Source organism: Podarcis bocagei, assembly GCF_964188305.1.
Source record: "Podarcis bocagei genome assembly, chromosome: 9".
In the NCBI taxonomy this organism is placed as follows: Eukaryota; Metazoa; Chordata; class Lepidosauria; order Squamata; family Lacertidae; genus Podarcis; species Podarcis bocagei.
In genome coordinates, this window is record NC_138134.1 from 5,946,721 (window position 1) to 5,969,052 (window position 22,332).

The 22,332-nt window shown below is 43.7% G+C and overlaps 2 protein-coding genes across 3 annotated transcripts in view; one reads left to right on the forward strand and one right to left on the reverse strand.

The window, feature by feature from the left end:
• Positions 1 to 18,534, reverse strand: part of SH3BP2 (SH3 domain binding protein 2) — a 28,042-nt gene extending 9,508 nt beyond the window's left edge. The window contains exons 1-6 of one of the 2 annotated variants that reach the window (XM_081207768.1): positions 18,398 to 18,534; positions 5,316 to 5,455; positions 4,168 to 4,270; positions 3,199 to 3,316; positions 1,728 to 1,798; positions 1,002 to 1,090 (exon numbers count right to left, since the gene is read on the reverse strand). In XM_081207768.1, coding sequence (XP_081063894.1) covers positions 1,002 to 1,090; positions 1,728 to 1,798; positions 3,199 to 3,316; positions 4,168 to 4,270; positions 5,316 to 5,451 — 517 coding nt within the window. In that variant the 5' untranslated portion in view covers positions 5,452 to 5,455; positions 18,398 to 18,534. Of the gene's footprint in view, positions 1 to 1,001; positions 1,091 to 1,727; positions 1,799 to 3,198; positions 3,317 to 4,167; positions 4,271 to 5,315; positions 5,456 to 14,130; positions 14,190 to 18,397 lie in introns of those variants that run through there. The other variant, XM_081207769.1, reaches the window with a different exon arrangement.
• PPP2R2C (protein phosphatase 2 regulatory subunit Bgamma) overlaps positions 17,973 to 22,332 on the forward strand; it is a 44,440-nt gene continuing 40,080 nt past the window's right edge. The window contains exons 1-2 of the mRNA XM_081207840.1: positions 17,973 to 18,114; positions 20,155 to 20,339. The gene's annotated coding sequence lies outside the window, so the exon portion shown is untranslated. The remainder of the gene's footprint in view (positions 18,115 to 20,154; positions 20,340 to 22,332) is intronic.

A 22,332-nucleotide genomic window follows, 5' to 3' on the forward strand; every position in this document is an offset into this window, starting at 1 on the left:
ATTTCTGAAATTTTTTGAATCACTACGAGTTCAAATTAAAGTGCATTAACAGTTTGTTTTTATGGTTTGTTTTCTGCCTTATTTATACGCTATCATGTTTTTGATATGGTTATAGTGATTGTAACAGTTGCTAATTTAAAACATTATTGCTATTACTGTGAGCAGCTTTGAGCTCAACATTGTTGTTGGAAAGGTGGAATGCAACTGTTAAGTCAAACCTGATTTGGATAGGGTTGCCTTCCCACAAAGGGCATCATTCACTTCGGAGGTTTTCCTGCACTCATTGCTGTCTGGGGAAGTACAGTGGTGCCTCGCAAGACGAAAAGAATGCGTTCTGTGATTCTCTTCGTCGAGCGGTTTTTTCGTCTTGCGAAGCAAGCCCATTGACGGATTAGCGGATTAGCGCTATTAGCGGCTTTTAGCGGCTTATCGGCTTATCGGATCAGCTGATAAGCGGCTTAGAAAAGGGGGGGAGGGGAAAAAACCCGCAGGAACTCGCAAGACATTTTCGTCTTGCAAAGCAAGCCCATAGGAGATTCGTTTTGCGAAGCACCTCCAAAATGGAAAACTCTTTCGTCTAGCTGCCAACAAATGATCAGGAGACTTAACGTGTGCTCCTGTTTGTTCCTTGGCAGGAGAGGCTTGCTGCCACAGTCAATCAGCTGATCGCCAGTGAAAGAAGCCTGCGGGGATTGGCTGTGTTAGAGAGTTCCATGTTGGGAACTCCATAATGCGGAGCTTGAAGTCATCACCTGTCAACTGACCAGCAGTGACTGCAAAAGCAGCATTTGAGTCCTAGCTGTGCTGCAGAGGAAGATCCAAGGTGAAGTCAGGTGATTGATGGTGGGCAGGCCCACCCACCTGTCAAAGTAGCCCTGTTGGGGAACCTAGGATCTGGCCCAGCCACCGGAAAGGTTCTTCCCTCTGCCTCGCTCCACAGAAAAAATGTCTACCAGCTGCATCACCTTTATGAAAAGGGAACTTCTAAATTATCTTCTTACCTGAATTTTCCATTGAATGTTGAGAGTAGTGTATATTAACGGGTCGTTCTACTGAGCCATAGAAACTGTCAACATCTGAACCAGAATCGCTAGAGAGAGAGAGAGAGAGAAGTTTTAGAGATGACACTTGTACATTGGACTTATGGGAAGAGAAAAACTAGAGCACATTGATTGTGGAAATACAAAGTAACTGGGAAACTATTTATATCTTATGTTACTGACAAAATGATATTGTATTAACAGGCAGCATTCTTATTTTAGACTTTATAGCAGCCTTCTCCAACCCTGTGGAACGCCCTCCCACCAGATGTCAAGGAGATGAGTAATTATATAACCTTTAGAAGACAGCTGAAGGCAGCCCTGTATAGGGAAGCTTTTTAATGTGTACTGTTTTATTATGTTTTTATATATGTTGGAAGCCGCCCAGTGTGGCTGGGGCAACCCATTCAGATGGGCAGGGTACCAATAATAAAAGAGGTATGTATGTATGTATGTATGTATGTATGTATGTATGTATGTATTATTCTCCCTACTTTAGGGGTAGCCCGTGTGGCACCCTCCAGATGTTTTGGAATACAACTCAGATCAGCCCCAGCTAGCATGGCCAATGGTCTGAGAAAAAAGGAGTTGGCCCAAAGCTTCTGTAAGCACCAGATTGAGGAAGGCAGCTTAAGGCAAGTTCCTTGTCATTCTTCTGCCATGATGCCTGTGCCAGCATGTGCTGACCTTAAGTCAGTAATAGTTTCCTTCTTCTCATGGTAGTGATCTATTTCTCTTCTAAGTGAGGCCATCCACTCCTGAAAGACAAATGATGCATTATTTGGTGGGATTTGTAAGCAACAAGCATTCTGAAACAGTTATATGTTTCCAAGATATAACTGCACAAACAGCTATGAAGCATGTAACATTCTATTAACTAATTTGTATTTTCAAAGCAACTATTATACAAGATTTATACAGGGGAGTAATCTCACATGGGCCAAGCTCACCCCATGGCCAGATTTTTCATAGTGCGAATGATACAACTGCACCATGGCGCATGCCAGCTTTCATTTTTTTTAAAGGAAGTAGTAAACCTCTCACCCTACTAGAAGGAAAGTGATGAAGAAAAATATGCAGGCACCCTTCTAAGCAATTTCTGTGGCATATGCCAGCCTGGCTGCTCCCATCTTTCAGTGTTTTTAGCCAATGAGTGAAGTTAGAACTGGGAATGATAAGTGAGTCATTTGGACACCCTACTGGGATCCTAAAGAGCTACTGCTTTCCCCTCCGCTCTAGTGCACTTTTCTTTCCTGCTTCTGTTTCATTTTCTAGTCTTTCAAATCTCAGTAGTTCTAAAGACCAACTTTTGCCCTTCCCTCAATCACCTCTGTTGATTTTGTTTGAGGTAAGGTAACCTCTAAAAGTATTTTTTGCAAATGCTGCTACATAATAGGTAGCTGAAGTCCAGGCAGTCCCTAAAAGTTCACCATATGGTTAACATACAATGCAGTGGTCTACATGACTACTCAGAATTAAGTCTCTTTGTATTTACTGCTGGCCACATGACTCGGAAGCTGTATGCCAGCTCCCTTGGCCAATAAAGCGAGATGAGCACCGCAACCCCAGAGTCAGTCATGACTGGACCTAAAGGTCAGGAGTCCCTTTACCTTTACCTTTAAGTGGGAATAGGATTGCAGGCCTTTGCTTGCTTGTGGGGAAGGAGCATAGGGTGAGGGGGGGGGTCAGTATCAATACAAAACAAACAGATCTTGCATAAAGGCATTTATTTAAAAATTATGAAAGAGGAGTATAAAATTAACAATAATTTTAGCACAATTAAATTATTAAGAATAAAAAACAATTATTCTATACATTTTAAAATCATGTTATTTATCCCAGTGGGTCTGCTGTTGGAGTAGAATATTGAAATGTAGGGCTTTTTGTTTTTTTACTGGGCCATTAGGAAACATACTATCTTTACTGTCTCACCTATAAAGAATTAAAATAGTAAAAATGAAAAATAAAATTAAAAGTATATCACTCTGCTTTTCACAATTATTAGTATATAATTATGGCTGTGAGGGGGCATAACTGTGACTATCATGAAGGGACCCTAAACTTCTGAATTTGCCACTACAGTACTGGTAGACATGGCTAGGAATGTAGCATTGATTGCCTTTCAAATATTTTATTTCAATAATAAATTTTATTTCACCTTTCTTTCATCTTCAGAGGCGGCAGAAAAAAACCAGGTCCTATGCTTTTTGCTAATGTGAACCAACTTGAAAGGAAATACATTGTTTGATGTTGTTTCTTCTGCTGCCCGCATAACCCTGTGTAACAATGAAATTATATTTAAGCTAAAATCATGTTTATAAAGATAGCAAAATTGACATACAACAATTGCATATAGACTTTTCTGTCCCAAAGACCAACCAAATCAATGCACAACACAACATCTGTACTGCTTTGTCTAAAAGAGCTATAAAAATGTAACCCTACTAAACTACAGGTGGAAACAACCTCCACAAATTAGGAGGACCACATGAAATAGTTTCCAAAGGGGTAGCCATGTTAATTGTTGCAGCTAAGAGCCTTGCAACCACCTTAAAATACATTTATTATAGCATGCTTCTTTGTGGACTACAGCCGACTTCATCAGCAGCATGAAGCATTCTCCGAAATAGGCAAGTACTACACAAGCGTAAAACAAAATGAAAATGCAAAACAAGCTACACTGTGGGAACTATATTAAGGCTTAAATATATGTAAATAATTACAACAACAATTCATAAAACCATGCTGGTGAGAACACAAATAACCTTGTATTGCTAAGCTAATTCATGCATTATTAATTGAATTTATTATATAGCTACTCCATACCATAAGCTCTCTAGGCAGCTCCCAAAGCAAATTCAACAATTAAAATACATTGATAGACAGATGCTCCATGAATATGGCTAATGCTCTTTTAAAGTCATCCACACTGATGGCCGTCACTGCATCGTATGGGAGCAAATTCCACAATTTTGCTATGGGCTACGTGAAAAAGTAGTTTGAGACTCCTGAATCTTCCAACGTTCACTGGATGGCCCCAAGAGTTCTAGTATCATAAGGTAGGGAGAAAAACTTCATTTCTATCATGATGAAATACTGCAATAGGATAAACTATATTTCCACTTACCTATTATAGCCCTTCAGTGAGAAGGCACCCTGAGGAGCTGCCGAAGTGCTACTCTTAAAGTAGTAAATACATCCCTTATGGATAATCACAAACCTCAGTGGCCCTGGACCAGTATCAAGGACATGAAAAGAAGAGGGGGGAAAGGGACTTCATGTATTATTAGATTACCAAAAAAATGTACTTGCTTACATCAACACTGATGGACTTCGGATCTATAGCATTTCCAGATGCCTATCACAATGCTAGGGGATGCCAGCGGTCTTCCCCCTCCCCATCCCAAATACTCCCTACGTGGGGCAAAGTAGTATTTTTAAAAAGTCAGTGAAAACACAATCCTGGCTCCTTGTGAATAGTTTTGCAAGTCAGATACAGTGGTGCCCCGCAAGACGAATGCCTCGCAAGACGGAAAACTCGCTAGACGAAAGAGTTTTCCATTTTGGAGGTGCTTCGCAAAACGAATTTCCTATGGGCTTGCTTCGCAAGAGGACAATGTCTTGCGAGTTCCTGCTGGTTTTTTTCCCTTTCCTCCCCCTTTTTCTAAGCCGCTAAGCCGCTTATCAGCTGATCCGATTAGCAGATAAGCCACTAAAAGCCGCTAATAGCGCTAATCCTTCAATGGGCTTGCTTCGCAAGACGAAAAAACCGCAAGACGAAGAGAATCACAGAACGGATTCTTTTCGTCTTGCGAGGCACCGCTGTACTTGCCTCTGGAACACTGCTCCCTCCCTCCTTTCCACCCTGGAAACTGCTTAAACAGGAATCTGGTTAAGTATCAGAAGTAGCCATAAGGCCAACTAGGGAAAAGAAGGGGACATTTGTGCCTGAAAAGGGACATGCTACTAACACATGTACCTGGTTTGCAAACCCTATTTTGCAGGGAGCTAGTGTTACATCTGCACCAGACTTCATTGGCTGACGACTCAACCACATTCTACACAGCTGCAACAAAAGCTCAGCAATAGGATGTGGGGATGAGTGTACATTTACTGCACTAAAAACAGATAGTGAAATAAGGCATGCCAGTAAAATTAAGTCTAGTCCACTTTGACCTAGTGCAGATATAGTCTCCGTACAAATATAAGCACATACTTTATCACAGTTTGGAATGAAAGCATTTGAGGTTGGCACATCCTTGTTTTCCAACTTACATTTTAAGAGCTGGAACTGAGTTCCTCCTTTTTTGTGCAGGTATCCTGACTTGGTAACACCTCCAGGCATTGTTAGTAGGTTCTGTGCTCCAATAGCTTTCATTGGGACAGGCCACAATGTCTCTTCTGAAGTCATTATTCTGAAATTTACAAAATGAGCACATTAGAGATATCATTTCATTAACATACACCAACACCAATTTACATGTAATGCATTATCTAATTTGATACAGCCTACAAACACTGATCTATTTTCTGGAAACAGAGAAACTAGTCTAGCTTAGACTGCTGCAGTGTGCTGTAAAACTGTGTTAGCTCCATACAAAGACAGCACACTAGTAACTGGAATTGAGTACTGAGAACCATTTTGCCAGTAGAGTGGTACCTCGGGTTAAGAACTTAATTAGTTCCGGAGGTCCGTTCTTAACCTGAAACTGTTCTTAACCTGAAGCACCACTTTAGCTAATGGGGCCTCCCGCTGCCGCCACGCGATTTCTGTTCTCATCCTGAAGCAAAGTCCTTAACCCGAGGTACTATTTTTGGGTTAGCGGAGTCTGTAACCTAAAGCGTCTGTAACCCAATGTACCACTGTACTTAAAAGCTCCACTGAATTCTGGTTTCTTTCCAAGCATAGTTCAGAGTGCTGGCGCTTACAAGATGCTACAGAATACTGTTAACAATGGGCCTAATGAACTTCCCACCCTAGTGATAAAGAGTACCCCCTGCCCCATCCCAATATAGAGACTGCAACTGTAGACATTACCAAAGAACAAGCCTCCCTGAATGAAGTGCTTACTTCTGAGTAAACAAACATAGGATTTAGCAGCCAAAGGAAAGTTTCAAGAACAGTGATGGGGTGGAGGGGGGAAGCAAAGATGGCAAGCAAAAAGCAAGGGAGGGAAGTCTTTCCTGCGGACCCGGAACCAAAAGCCAGGATTCATTCTCACCAAGCAGTGGGGGCAGGGATTGCCTAAAACAAACCATAATCTCCTTCACTCACCCTCCTCATACTGCACAGTCAGTACACACCCTGCTCCATTTTGTTTTGGTTTCTGGTACACTTTCAATCAAAGGGGTAGCCCACTAGTCCTAGTTTACAGCAGAAACAAACAAGAGTCCAGTAGCACTTTAAAGGCTAGAAAATGTATTACTGCATAAGCTTTTATGGATTACCAAGAATGGTGCATCTGAGGAAAGTGACTGTAACCCAAGGTACCTTAGCCATAATAAATCTGTTTCCCATAAGTGGAAGTTTATGGGGAGGCCCTGTAAAGAAGTCCTGAGTTAAGGCTAACCAATTCAGGCTACGAGGCTGTGCATAGTTATCATGGAGCAATTCCCATGGAATTCAGTGTGGTCTGCTTCTGAGTAATGTACAGTTACTGTATAGTAGAATCTCACACCCTCCAGCATTTCAATGAAAATAGAGGCATCCAATCCGTGGCAGATTCGACCTCTTCTGAACCAAAGCAGGACACTTTTCAGTTAACTTAGGTGTAAAACTGCAATGCTGAACGTTCCACAATATCTTTGCAAGAGAGGAGAGGGGGGAGAAAACCATAATGACTTCACCGCACTCCTATGACCTCCATCAGACCCAGCTACCTGGGAGTAAGGTAAAGGTAAAGGGACCCCTGACCATTAGGTCCAGTCGTGGCTGACTCTGGGGTTGCGGCGCTCATCTCGCTTTATTGGCCGAGGGAGCCGGCGTACAGCTTCCGGGTCATGTGGCCAGCATGACTAAGCCGCTTCTGGCGAACCAGAGCAGCGCACGGAAATGCCGTTTACCTTCCCGCCGGAGCGGTACCTATTTATCTACTTGCACTGGCATGCTTTCGAACTGCCAGGTTGGCAGGAGCTGGGACCGAACAATGGGAGCTCACCCCGTCGCAGGGATTCAAACCGCCGACCTTCCGATCCGCAAGCCTTAAGCTCTATGGTTAAACCCACAACGCCACCCAAGTAAGCCCCACTTAATTCAATAAGAGTTTCTTCTGGGTAGACAATGTTTAAGTGTGTGCCACATATCGAAAACCATGACAACATGGCACTCATCCTGAAATTTTTATTTTTATTTTTGCTTTCAGTGGGTTTATTGTTCCCAGTTGCAGATGTGTGCTTTCAGCAGATGAGTGGCATACAAATTGTTCTGCTGGTAGCAGAGAACATGCTTGGTGTCAAAACGAGTCAGAAATTCCAGGAAGTTTGCAGTCTATTTTAAAAAAACGACAAAGCAGAAAGTCCCAGTTTATTTATGTACTTCGGAAAACAGACAACTGACCAAAGCTGAAAAAAGGAACTTGAAATGCACACAGTATTTCCAAATGCAGTCTTCATTGCTTCTCTGCCCTTGCGTGACTCTGTATGATCTCTTTTAACAAGACACAATTATGATCTAATCATTCTTCTCTGCAACAGTTCCATCTATTGCCATCTTAAGACTGAAAGCTAGCTGCATACAAGGGTTTAATGCAGGGGTAGGCAACCTAAGGCCCGGGGGCCGAATCTGGCCCAATTGCCTTCTAAATCCGGCCCGCGGATGGTCCGGGAATCAGCGTGTTTTACATGACCAGAATGTGTGCTTTTATTTAAAATGCATCTCTGGGTTATTTGTGGGGCACAGGAATTCGTTCATTTCTTTTCATTCAAAATATAGTCCGGCCCACCACATGGTATGAGGGATGGGGGACTAGCCCACGGCTGGAAAAGGTTGCTGACCCCTGGTTTAATGCATGGGTGTAGCCCAGATCAAGTAAAAGAACAGAAATACTTAACCAACTGACCAATCACATCAGTTCTGTCCGCTCTAACAAAAGTCCTGCCCTCCCCCAACAAAAATCCTGGTGATGCCCATGGTTTAATGCTATACCCTGTTAGAAATATTCTTTCCCCTATTTCTTTTATCATCCTGCTTGAGAAAAAAACCCTGCAACTCAGAAGCTCAGTATTATGAACACTGATTGCTCTTCAGCATCATATATATATATATATATAAAAACATATATATGAATGAATTATTAGGTATCCAATAATAAGTAAATACAGAAGCAGAGTTAAGGATGCTAATGCAATTTCATTACACTGTTATACTTCCCCCACTGAACAAACAAACAAAGCATGCCTGCAACTTTCCCAGGGTTTATGTTCTGGCGATCATGCCTAAAGCCAAAATTGTGTATAGTCAAAACACATTGGGTTTATTGGCGGGTGGGATTGCCAAAGTCATTTTTCCTGGGTGCCCACCCCCTTTTTATTTACAGTGGTGCCCCGCAAGACGAATGCCTCGCAAGACGGAAAACTCGCTAAACGAAAGAGTTTTCCGTTTTGGAGGTGCTTCGCAAAACGAATCTCCTATGGGCTTGCTTCGCAAGACGAAAATGTCTTGCGAGTTCCTGCGGGTTTTTTTCCCTTTCCCCCCTTTTTCTAAGCCGCTAAGCTGCTTATCAGCTAAGCCGATAAGCCGCTAAAAGCCGCTAATAGCGCTAATCCACTAATCAGTCAATGGGCTTGCTTCGCAAGACGAAAAAACCGCTAGACGAAGAGACTCACAGAACGGATTCTTTTCGTCTTGCGAGGCACCACTGTATTAATTTTCCCAAGCATGTAAAGTTGAATGCACACAAGTAAATTGTGTTTAAGTTGTGGATTTACTGTGCATAGAACCACTGTAAAAAATAAAGTAACTTAATTAAAACTAAATTCCCCCTCTCTCACCAACAGACCCTTGGGTTCCAACTCTAAAATTCTATGATTCTAAGTGTCACACAAATGTCCTCAACATATCAGTGCAGCAAAGAAATAACAATTTACATGCAAATAATAACATAGCAAAATATAATTAATCTACCAAAAGAGCAGTTTACTTCACTATGCCCAAACAGCAACTCTTCATAAATTATACAGTGGTACCTAGGGTTAAGAACTTTATTTGTTCTGGAGGTCTGTTCTTAACCTGAAACCGTTCTTAAGCTGAAGCAACACTTTAGCTAATGGGGCCTCCCGCTGCCGCCGCACAGCCGGAGCACGATTTCTGTTCTCATCCTGAAGCAAAGTTCTTAACCCAAGGTACTACCGGTATTTCTGGGTTAGCGGAGTCTGTAACCTGAAGCGTATGTAACCTGAGGTACCACTGTATTGTTATTAACAAGTTTCACAGCATAAAAAACAACCAGCACTGGTGCGGGATTTGAAGATTAGATACATAGATAAGGTCAAATCACATCAAGACAGATTATCAAGTATAGTGACAGCCAAAGTACCTATATACAACAGAATCCCTCCAAAATAATCACTGAAGAACTAAATAAAAAAATTCCTTCCAGTAGCACCTTAGCGAGACCAACTAAGTTTGTTATTGGTATGAGCTTTCGTGTGCATGCACACTTCTTCAGATACCTTGCATGCACACAAAAGCTCATACCAATAACTAACTTAGTTGGTCTCTAAGGTGCTACTGGAAGGAATTTTTTTATTTTGTTTCGACTACGGCAGACCAATACGGCTACCCACCTGTAACTGCAGAACTAGTAGTTGAAAAGCCCCTCCCTATGAGTTAAAGTAAGTAAGAAAAGGGAACCACACATCCATAAAATTGTATCCCCCACCAGCTAATCTACACTGAGAGTTAATTTCTCTTCTAGAGCTAACAGCCACTCTACGATATGAACGCTCAATCAAGATTTTCTCTAATACTGTACACTACTCTTTTCAATTATTTATTTAAGGCATTTATATACCTATTAATCATTAGCATTCCCCACGATGCACAATTTCCATACTCACTGCCATCAAGAACTTAATGATCTCTATGAAGCACTTGATTGTTACTGACTCTGAAAATACTGAGAAGTGCTAAAACTGGATCTTAAATCCTTTATGTGGACAAAACATTTTCTCTACAAGAAAGAGCAAAGAGACTTGATTTGCAGAAAATCAGTGCAGGTTATTATAAAGAAAATATCCCTCATTCCCTAGCTGAAGATGAGCCTAAACAACTCTCACCATACCTGGCCAATTGGGGGGTGTAATGAATATAGGGGGTGCTCGTGCGTAAGTTGCCGCCACTCCTGGCTATGTTGCCTTGTTAAACCTTTTCTGTCTGGACAGCCCTTCACTTCGTGGCTGCCTCAGTCGCTAGCAGAATCCGTCAGTGGGCGTTTCTTAAACCTTTTCCAGCATAAAAGCTGTTTGACGCCAAGTCTCCTCCTACTCTCCCTGCGCGGAAGTCTTCTGCGCAGGGAGGGTGTGGGTAGCGGAGGACCCGTACTCTCCCCGCTGGTGTCCAGCGAAGAGTCCTGGAGCCCTCTCACCGATTCCCCCATCTGCCCCCCTTTATCCCTGGTGTTGCGCTGATTTCCTCCCCCCCCCCCCCGAGCTACCTCTCTCCCTGCTGGGTCCCTCTCCAGCATCACTTGAGAGCCTTCCCTCCGCCTCTGGCTCCGATGTCAGTTCCCTGACAGGGGGGTAAAGGGAGCTGATATTCAAAACATCTCTGCTGGGCACCAGGTTGAGGGAAGCTATCCTAGGCTATAGAATCACAAGGTTGGAAGGGGCTTCAAGGCCAATCTAGTCAGTGCAAGTAATTTTCTGGTACTGCATCCACCTCAAAGGTTTTAAACTACAGGCTGCATGACCACCTGACAAACAAAAAGTTCACAACTTTCCAGGGCACTCTGTCTCACTGTCAAACTGCTCATACACACATGAAGATTTTTCTAATATTTAGTCAAAATTTGTTCTCCTGACATTTGAACCAGTTCCTTTGAAATGAGGCACAGAGGAGACTGTGGCGCCTTTATGATATATGGTTTATTTACACATATACAACCTGAGCCTACAGTGGAGGGGCTTGCAGCATTAACTCCTGTCGCCACAGCCTTGGATTCAGACATCAAACGCTGCTCTCTGACTCTCTCTTCTGCTTGCTGCTTTATTTCTAAGTTCACATCACAGCCCAAAAACTCCATGTCAAATTCAGCTTTGTCTGTTGTGGGAGGGGCCCCCCACCTATTTGCTGTCTCGCACAGAGCCCCTTAATCGTTTGCTCCCTTAAGGGCCAGGCGATCATTCGCCAGGAAGCAAGCTTGGCTTGAATAGATTTTAACATTTCTGGATCCAGGGATTAGAGGGGGCTGGCACCCAGTTTAACACAATGGCACACACACATCTAAACTCATAACACCTTCAAATGTTGAAAGATAGCTATCAAATTGCCTCTTCATTTCTTTTTTAGGCCAAATGTATACAACTCCTTTAATCTTTCCAGGGCCTTCAGCAACCTTGTCACACTCCTCCAGACACTTTCCAGTGCCCCCGCACTGGTATCCGTCTTAAACTATGGTATCGAGTTTGGGCACAGAATTCTAGGTGAGATCTGACCAAAGCAGAATAAAAGGGTGCCATTACTTCTAAAGATCTGGTAGCTATAATTCTGTTGATGAAGCACAGAGTTACATTAACTTTCTTAGCTATCATATTGCCCTGGTGACTCACCTTTAACTTGTGGTGTACTAAAACCTCTTCCCACATACACTGTTGTAAATAAAGCTCAGTATATTCCATTCAACATTTATCCACCTGATTCTGCCTAATCAAATGCAGAACTTTATATAATCTGTTAGACCAATTTTTACTTTTGGCACAGTTCTCCATCCCATCATGATAATTCTGAAATTTTGTTTCTGTCTTTAAGGTTGTTAGGTAGCTCTACCAGTTTGATGTCACTTGCAGATTTGATAAGGATCCCCTCTACTCCTTCATCCATGTCATTTATTAACTATGTTGAAAGCCACTGAGCCCAAGACCCAACTTGTCAATTCTCACCACAGATGGGCACTCTTACCAAACAGCTTACCATAGCTTACCAAACAGCTGCAAATTTACTTAACAATAGCACAATCTTGCCCACATTTTGCCAGCTCATAAAGAATAGTATTGGTGGGGAAGAAGACTTTTCACAAGGTATACCATATCTACAGCATTCTCCTTAGCTACCTGGGCTAGTAATTATATTTAAAAAGAAGATACAGTTACTCAGGCATAAATTATTGTTGAGAAACCCTAGCCAGCTCTTTGTAATGCATGTACTTTTCTGAGTCCAGCTTTCTTTCTTTTTTTCAAATTTTTTAAAACTTCATTTTATGATGTACATAAAACAGAGAGAAGAATTATAACAGCAGATTAAAATTTGAAGGTGAAAAACAAAATCATAAAATAGGCAATATAATGAGTACAGTTGCACAATGCCTTAAAATGACAAAGTCCAAGTAAAGACTACCAGGGTTATCAGATTAGCAAGAACATTTCCAACTATTGACATTATTGACATTATGCTATTGACACAGCAGTTGTCTGGGTCCTCTTCCCCTCTTTTTGTAGAGGGAGGGATTTGCTTGCCTCTACTTCTCTTGTTCTCTAACAATTCTGAAAACTTGAATGGACAGAGGCTTTTGAGATTACAGCTTTAGTTCCTTGAGTAATTGTCAAGCCCTGGATTCATTTAGAGAGGCTGCTAGCTGCTCCCATACTGCTTTATCCAACTTGGACTGCAGCACTCTCCCTTGTCAATTTGCTATATTTTTGCCGGGTTAACCTGGTGGGAGAAAACTGAGGCAAAGTAGAAGTTATTATTCGTTAGCTTATTCATTACATTTCTACCCCACCCTTCCTCCCAAAAGAGCCCAGGGCGGAAAACACACCTTGTATCACATTTCTCCAGCAAAGCTACTATTTCCTTGTTCTTTCTCTTGCGTTGAACACAGTAAAAAAAATCAGTCTTCTTATGAGCATCTCTCACACACCAAGCCTCATTCTATGCTTTAGCCCTCCTGACACTCTACCTACAAGCTTTGCTCGCTTGTTTCTTTGTCTGTATATTATATTTAACATGGTGTCCAATGAAAAAGATGTTTTTCATTGATGTCTACTACTCAGTGAAAGTATATAATAATTTCTTGGTGCTGTTCTACACCCAGTTCTTCTTGCTCTTTCAACATCTGCCACAGTCAGAATACATCCACAATTTAATCTGCAAGCTCTAGCTTTCTCGTAATGATCTAACAAAGGGACTATTCGCCCAACAACTAGCAATTACAGCCCTCAAGTAAAACCTCCATGAATAGAGCAGAAACCCTTATCAAAAGGCTGTATTATCTCCAGGAACATTTCTGCCAAAAAGTTGGCCCAGTGTTGCTCAGTATTTGAAATTAAAAAACTATTTAAAAAATCAATTCATAAGTAGTGTCTCATGTATTATTTATTATAGTCTCAAGGATCCGTACCATATAAAGATTCACTAGTTTAACCGACTTGTGGGCACAACAACCTCTTTCTCCACATCCACATGGAAAGTTTATACAATGATAACGCTATGGCACTCCAGTTTATGACCAAAATGGTGGCTTAACAACAGACACCAAAACAGAGAAATAGAGTGTTCTTTTCATGCCACCCCACCCTTTGCCCAACTTTATGGATATCACCTATCCATCTATAATCTGGGGCTGTATTTTGTAAAAGCAAGAACACTGATTCAAATCTACAGCGCTTAATGCAGTGGCAGCTGGTGCTTCCAAAATGTGGGGCTTGTCCAAGTCACACTTATCCTGCCAAGCTATTCAACCCCTCAGTCTCACCCACACAAAGTTCCTCTTAGGAGTCAGGAGACTGCAGTTGCTCTCATGCTCTGCTTGTAAGCTTCCTAGAGACATTTAACTGACTGCTGCTAAAATTCTGGACTAAGATGGAGACAGGCAACTTGTCTAAGTTAGTATAAAGCAGAGCTAAGGCCTGAGCACCAAACACCAAATGCCTATACCTTTTATTTGCTACACCACCACAGAATGCTGTGCTCTGAATTTCTTCTCTTTCCTTCAGCACCCCCAACCCGGCTTTCCATGGTTCTGGAAGCAAGAGGAAGGGGAATGAATGTAACTTTGTAAAACACTGCACATGTTATTTCTCTTCACTATATTAATATGACCACTATATTAATGGCTTTAAAGAGGATCAGACAAATTCATAGAGTATCAATGAACAGCTATTACCCATGTACACTAAATGAATCTACTGCTTTCAGAGGCATAATACCTCTGAATACCAGAAACTAAGGACAAAAAGGGAAATATCGTCATTAGCTTCACATCCTCCTTGTGAGCTTGTAGAAACACCGGGCAAGCTACAGCTGGAAAAGGCTGCTTGATGAAAGCAATGTATGAACATGCCTCAACCCTTCTGATTATAATTTACACTTTCATGTGGTCTTTGAATTTCACTGCAATTGCTTTATTTCGTGCAAGTCTGTGTTCTGTTGTGTGTGAAAATATATGCAGTTTGAATTGCAGTATATGTGTTATATTTTACACATATGATTTTTTTTACATAGCACACAATAGACATGCATATCTCATATTAATTCAATATTTACAAATGAATTTATTTCCCTGCATACTCCCTTCAAAGTTAATGAATTTTCAGAAAGTAGCCCTGTTACTCTTTTTGAGGAAAAACAGCAAAGAGCCTTCTGACACCTTAAAGAAGGTGCTGTTTGAAGTGGTTAATTGCTCACCACAAAGCCATTTATGAATGTAAAGCTAATCTACTCCCAGGTAAGTGGGGATATCTTGATTTCACAGCTCACTATAAATTTGTCATCCTAGTTCACTTCCCTCACTTGGGCATCAGGGTTGGTCAAGTCTAGTTATGTCAAGAAAACTGCAAGGAAGGGGGAGGAAATTTTAGATTTAATTATACTTTTAAAAAAAGTATACAGTGGTCAAATATGGGTAGTCAAATCAGGATGGTTCTTCCCACGCCGACAAAGAGGCTAGGACTTTAATGGAGGATCACAAATAAAATCCACAGATATTGAGAGATTATTCTTCTCCATGTAATAAGAAAAGCAAAGAGGCACCTGTATACATCATTGACTTTCTCACATTTTAGAAACCCTTCTGTCAGCCAAAAACCAATACCTTGTGTTATTTACCTCCATGTGCATTCTGTTTTAAAGTAAATGAAGCAGCTAATGTCCAGCCATATCCCCTCATGCTTCTAAACCTCTGTTGTGCTTCATGATACAGTAATAGTGTTAGGAAACATCAAGTAAAGCAACAAGCCAAAAATTACTATATTAATTACATAAAATCTTCACTTAAAACAGTGTGGATGAATGAATGTGGCTTCCATTCACTTCAAGGAAGTACATTCCTGAGCGTTGATCAAACATGCAAACAGGGAATTTCTGTATCTGCCTCTACTTAGAGCGGAATTCTCCAGCATCCGTATTGATGACTCAAATGAATTTTGAACTGATTCAGCAAAGACCTTATACATAAAAGCCCAATTACAATTTCCTGTAATAAAAATATTTTCTTTTTACATATTCACCTTCCCCAGATTCCTTGAAAATTAATTTTCTGGCAGAATTCAGTTCTCACCAGATTCCTTCTTCTAAACTCTTACCTCCAAACTATTTCTGCCCAAATTACATTTTTCTTCACCTCTAGGAAAATACTGGTTTTCCCCCTCACCTCGCTCATGCCAGTTCCCACTTCAATGAAGCACAATCCTGTTATGCCTGTAGTCATACACACCTCATTTTTTCAAAACAGATATGGCAACAGGCAACAGTTATCCAAACAGCAGCCTTCCATCAGAATATGCTAGCTTATTCCCATTTCACACTATCCGGCATCCATGTTTATAGACTGTGCAAGTACTAATATGTCATTCTGCTTTCAACCACAAAGACATGCCGGAAGCAAAACCTTTTGCATAATGGGTTGGAGTCTTAAAGCTCCTCTTCATTTATTTATTCATTTGCTACTGTTGGAAAAGCAGTGCAAACACATTCACTCAGCAAGTATATCTTGTTCAGGATTGCCTCACGCTGATCTGTTAGTGGAAGAGACTGTCATAAGTAAGTTCATCATGCATCTCTCACTATTTAGACGTAGCATAATCTAATACTACTGAGTGGCTCTATAAATATATCAGGAAGCAGGAATGACAAAGGGCACACCTACTTAGGACCCCAGGCTACTCAAGTCATCTTTTATCAAGTAATGAAGTCACAGGAAGTTTTTAATGTTTGAAATTTTATTTTATTTTTTATATTTTGCTGGAAGCCGCCCAGAGTGGCTGGGGAAATCCAGCCAGATGGGTGGGGTATAAATATTAATACCAATACTAATACTAATAATACTGGATGTACTGGATGAGGGGTTGCATACCAGCAATGTCAGAGCCAAAACATACAGACTTCACACTACAAAAGGGACTTCCTTTCTTTGCTTCTTCACTGTGTGCTTGAGGAAAAGCCCCTTTCTCAGCACAACCAAAGGAAATGCAGCAAACTGGAGATGCAGGAAGAGGAGAGCACTATCACATTGCATTTACTCCCCGTTTCCAACCAAGCTCTTGGCACTACACAGCTCCACTGGCCCTGCTTCTCAGCTGCCAAAAGCTCACCAGTCTAGACTGTCAATGGAGGGGATGGAACAGAGGCCAGTGGCAAGTCAAAGAGGCAGAATGGGGTATGGCCTGCAGACAGGCTGGGAGACCTCATTTCTGCTTTTAAAAAGGTATCTAGGGATACGATTCTGGCAGGGACTTCATAGACATTCCTCAGATATGCTATTCTATGTACAGAATTTGAGAGCTGTAAATTACAAATTCTTTTTCATATTTTAGGCTATATAGGTTGCAATAGTCAGATTGCAATGACTTGACAAATCCATGTTTGAGAAAGGCAGCTTTCTTCAAAACTATACTCTAAATTGCCTACCAACTACCCTCACAAGCACCTTATGCCCAAATGGCACATTTTAGACTAGCCAATATTTGCTCAAGCCATCTTGGTTGAATGCTCTTCTTCACCAAGAAGAGATTGAACAACAAAACAGCAGCCACATATCCAACGCTAAAAAGCAGCATTGCTATCCTATTGACCAGGCTGGGCCGGCTTTCCAGGTGCCACCAGCCAACAAGGGCCATACCTCAGATGTCTCCAAGACCTTTCCTGCTTCTCCAGGCAAAACCAAGAGAAGCAACCACAACTATTAGAAGCCATGGGGACAACCAATGCAGACTTTGCTTGGTTTTCAGGTTACTGGTGACAAGATCACTAATTCTCAGCTTTCAAAGCAAGGCTACATACTAATGGAAATATTTCCTTGATTTGTAAGCCCAAGAAAGAGGAGGCTTCTCCTTGCTATCACCCGAAGTCTCAGGAAAGGAAGAACCCAGTGCTCAACAGCAAAGTCATAAGCAAGAGGACAGTTCTCTAAGCAGGTTTCTGGTCATGAGGAGGATGCTGAAGCTGTCAGGAATCCAGTCCAGATGTTAAGGTACTCCCTACTGGAGACCCATTTTCTTTTGTACCAGAGACAGCCTTCAAATACTGTCCCATGTCAAGAACACAGCAGTCGCTCAAATGTCAAGCATATGCACAGATGCCTAAAAAGATCAAACCACATTTCTCCAAACTGCAGATGATGAATGCTTCTTCTGGAATATATATATTTTTAAAAGTCACAAAAGTTGAGTTATCAATATAATTTATTTTTATTTATTTCATGAAATTTATCTACCGCAGTTGCAGGGCGTTTGATTTTCGCCTTGATTTTCTATCTCGGGCTGTTAGGTGTGTGCGCGGCGGACACCCGCTCTGCCTCGGGAGATCTCCCCGCTGCAGTCGGTCCCTCGGCCTTCCTTCTGGCGGAGATCGCCTTATCAGCTCGCACAAGCGGAAGAAACTTCCCCGAGCCGAGAGAGACCGAGGAGGAGCCCTTTCCCAAGTGTGAGGAGACGCCTTCAAGCGGCCATGGCGCGCAGCTCAAGGGCGCCGCGTCCACCAGGCCCGCCCGCCCGCCCGGAGGGAAGCGGAGCCCGGCGCCCGTCCACACGCGGCCTGCCGCTTTCCGGGCTCGCACCTGGGAAACGCCGCCGAGGGAGAGGCGGCCTGAGCACCTGCTGCGAGCGCAGCCAACCCCCGTCGCCGCTGAGCAGCAGCAGCAGGCGGGCTGCGCTTGCCGCCGGTCCCCAGCCTCCGGGGGCGCAAAGGCCGCTCCCGCCTTCCTCACCTGCGCGCATAGCGCGAGTCCCGTCAGGGGCGCTTCTTCCCGCCGCGGCGCCGGGAGCCCCCCGGGGCCGCCATCCTCGCCGCCGCCGCCTCCGCCTTCCCGCCCGGCTCCTCCTCGCGCGCGGACTTGCGCCTCCCTCGCAGCGCCCGGCGGGCCCGGCTCCTCCTCTGCGCGGCTGAGGGAAGGCGGAGGCGGCGCGGGACACCTTCGCCAGAAAGAAGAAGCCTCGAGGTGCTCCGGGCGCCCGTCGCAATGGCGCCCCGCGGCTGCCGGCCCAGCGCCCGATACCGGGCTGGGAGTCAGGCTCCCCGAAGCGCCTCTTGCCTCAGCCCGAATTGGAAACGCAACTGTGAAACCTTCTTCTTTCTTTTTTTGCTGAATTGCACGTTCACGTCGTAAATCCATCTCCCTCCTCCGCATTGGTTCCCCCCCCCCTTTTGCGCTACCAGTGACATAAATAGATGGAGGTTCATATGCGGAAACCCCTGATTCGTAATAAACTTTCAAGAGGGTCCAAGTCTGGGAGGTTTAAAGAGCGCAGTCTTGGCGACTCTGAAGAAAGAACTCGCACATTTGCTTTGCTACATGGCGACAGCTACCCTGGGGCGAAATGTAAATCGGTCCCTCAGCGCTGCCTCATTTGCGGTGACCCTGAAAATTCTGGATACGCGGAATGGAAAACTGCTTACCAGCACTGAATTAATAGGAAACCGGCAGCAGCTTCAGTCATCTACCACCTGTAGAAACACCTTCGAAGAGCTATGCTAAATAGGATTTTCCCCCTTAAAAATAATCGCATACATTTTTATTCATCTTGACTTTAAACACTTTTATGGATCTTTATTGTTCTGAACATTCTCTTTGAGGGAAACATGGCAAAAGGAATTCATGGTTTGCCTTAAGAACATGAGAAGAGCCTTCTGGAACAGGCCAGGGGCCCATCTAAGTCCAGCATCCTCTTCTCACAGGGGCCAACCAGACCCCCCAGTGGGAAACCTGCAAACAGGACCTGAGCACAAATAGTGCTTTCCCCTCCTGTGGTTTCCAGCAACTTGTATGCAGAAGCATTGCTGCCTCCAGTTGTGGAGGGAGGGCAGAGCATAGCCAACATAGTTAATAGCCATCAATAGCCCTCTCCTCCTCCATGAATTTGTCCAATCCTCTTTTACAAGCCATCCATCACTGCCTTCTGTCGAAGCAAGTTCCATAGTTTAACTACGTGCTCTGTGAAGAAGCAGGGCTTTTATTCCAGGGGAACTCACAGGAACTCAGTCCCGGCACCTCTCAGATGGGTGCCATTGCCATTTTAAGAGAACAAGGGAGGCATTTATGGTGAATTTGAGCACCTTGTTCCCTAGAAAAATAGCACTGTGAATAAGTATTTTCTTTTATCTTCCAGCATTCAGCTTCACTGAATGTCCATGAGGTCTAGTGCCATGAGAGAGGGAGAAATACTTTTCTCTTTAAACTTTTTTCAAATCATGCATAATCTTATACACCTCTATCATGTCCTCCTCCTTTACTTACTTTTTTCTAAACTAAAAAAATCCCCTTTTCACCTTTCCTCATAAGGAGGTTCCTCTTCCCTGCACATTTTCAACTCAATAATATTTTTATATAGGTTTAGTTACCATAAGTTTACAGATTATTTAAAAATGTAGTCATGCCGCTGTTTTGTATAATGGAATTATGATATTTGTACTTTTATTTTCAGTTCCTTTCCTAAAGTTCCCTAACATGGAATTCACCTTTTTCAGGGCTGTCACACACAGCATTTTCAGGACAGATGAAAGAAAGTAGTGAGGTTCTGATCACATCAAAAAGGATATTGCAGAGTTAGAAAAGCTTCAGAAAAGGCCAAGCAAAATGATCAATGGCTAGAGCAACTCTCCAGAAACGAGCGGTTGCAACATTGGGGGCTGAGGGTTGGCTTAAAGAAAAGGTGAGTAAGAACTGACTTGATAGTACACTATAAAAGTATGCATGGCATTGAGAAAGCGGATAGAGGAAAACTATTTTCCCTCATAAGAACTCAAGTGGGCACTTTATCCACCAAGTCCTCTGGTCTGGCAGTGGGACTCTGTAATGCCAGGTCAGTACAAAATAATGCTCAGCCATTCTTTGAACATGGATGAAGGCGCCAACTTGCCATGTATTACTGAGACCTGAGTGGGTCAGCTGGGTGGGTGCAGCACCAGGCCATATTGGAGAGCCAGGGCAGGAGCATCACCAATAGGAGTCCCATTTCCTTCGCTGTAAAATGTCTAGCACTATGCTGGCGGACCTCAGGGCAATAGTTCATAATGAGTCTAACATCCATATGGAGGCTGCTGTTGGGCCAGCTTGGGACTTTGTGGTTTCCATGACAACCATGTGGCTGTCTCAAATGTTCATCGGTCTGACACACCAAGCAGATCATACCTTCAATGTAATCTCTCCCCTGAGTGGTGCAAGTTGTGGTCCGACGGTACTGTGCCTGTGGTCGTAGTCTGACCAATGTCTGGTGAAGTTTGGGTTGGTGGAGGTAATTCACATTAGAAGGGTGGTGTACCGGTTTGAATGGTCTGCCCCTGGAGCCTGATCAATTCCCGGATGCTCCGGAGGATTTTACAGCTGAGAAAGCTTGAACATCCTGTCAAAGCCCTGATCTCACTGTGGAATCGTGAGTTGAAATCGGGGCCAAGCTGCTCACCCATGAGACAAGGTGAGGCAATTGCCTCAGGCAGCAAGAGCCGCAAGAGAAGCAGATCCAGCCTCCAAGGAATGCATCGCCGCCTTCTGTTGCTGTGGTGGCAGCAATGACTGTGACACGCTGCCAGGAAGCCAGACAATCTGCTTCCTTGGCAGCCCCCTGCTTGCCGCCTCCACAGTGGCCTCTCAGTGAATAGGAGGCACTAATGGCATTGATGGTCTCCTTGCACCCCTAGAGAGGAAATATTGGGGTATCCTGGGCTCTGCACATGCCCAGCGTGATTCACAGAAGCACCCTTGCCCATGATGGCCTTTGATTCCCACTGTTGGGTACGGTTGATTAGATCCTCCCGCCCCCGTGCTTGTTCCCGAAGTAGATCTTCACTCACCAGCCCTTGTTCCTGAAGTAGATCTTCACTCGCCCCTTCTTCCCTGGTGGTGTGGTTCCATTTTGTGGTTCGCCTCAGGTGCCAAAAATATTGGGCCAGCCCTAGCTGAGATGAGTGGTTGGCATAATCACCCCTGAGTATCTGCTCTGGCGTTGTGGAGCACATTTGATTCCCTGGTATTCTGAAGAGCTGTGGGCTATGAAGACACATGGCAGCACACAGAGCTGGCCCACAGCTGAGGTGGGATGCAGCAGCCGCATCAGGCAGCGGAAACGCAAGGGGCAGCATCCACCCCACCCCACCACTTCTGCCGCTGTGGAAGAAGCTCTGTTTTGGCACTGGTGTCCCTGTGCCCCTAGAGGTGGAGGGAGGTCAGTGCCAAAGCTCTCTGGAATGCCCCCCTCTCACTGAGTATTGGCCAGAGGGGCGGTTCTGGACACCCTTGTGGATTTTGCCACACACACCCCAATCTTCCAGCGAGGCTTTCTAAGGTCTTTTCCTTGAGGGGAAGCCTTTGCAGAGCCTCACCCATTCCTATCACGAAGGTGGCAGCAGGACGTTTTGCTTTGAGCGCAAAAATGTATTGGGATTCCCTTGCTGGCAGAAGCCTTGCTTTGAAGTTGACCAAGCTCTGGTTAGTGTGCATAGTCATGCTTACCGTGCAGCAGTGTGGGCTGCTCAGAAGGCATGCTTCACAGCTTGCATTGCAGCCTCAAGTAGCTGACCAGCAGGGCTCTTTTGGGTGGTTCTGAGGGTACTGCTAAGTGGGAAGGCCCACCGCAGCCATCAAATACCTGCTGTGATCAACTGAATGCGCATTTTAAGGATAAAGTATAGGTGACTGTTTTTTAACAG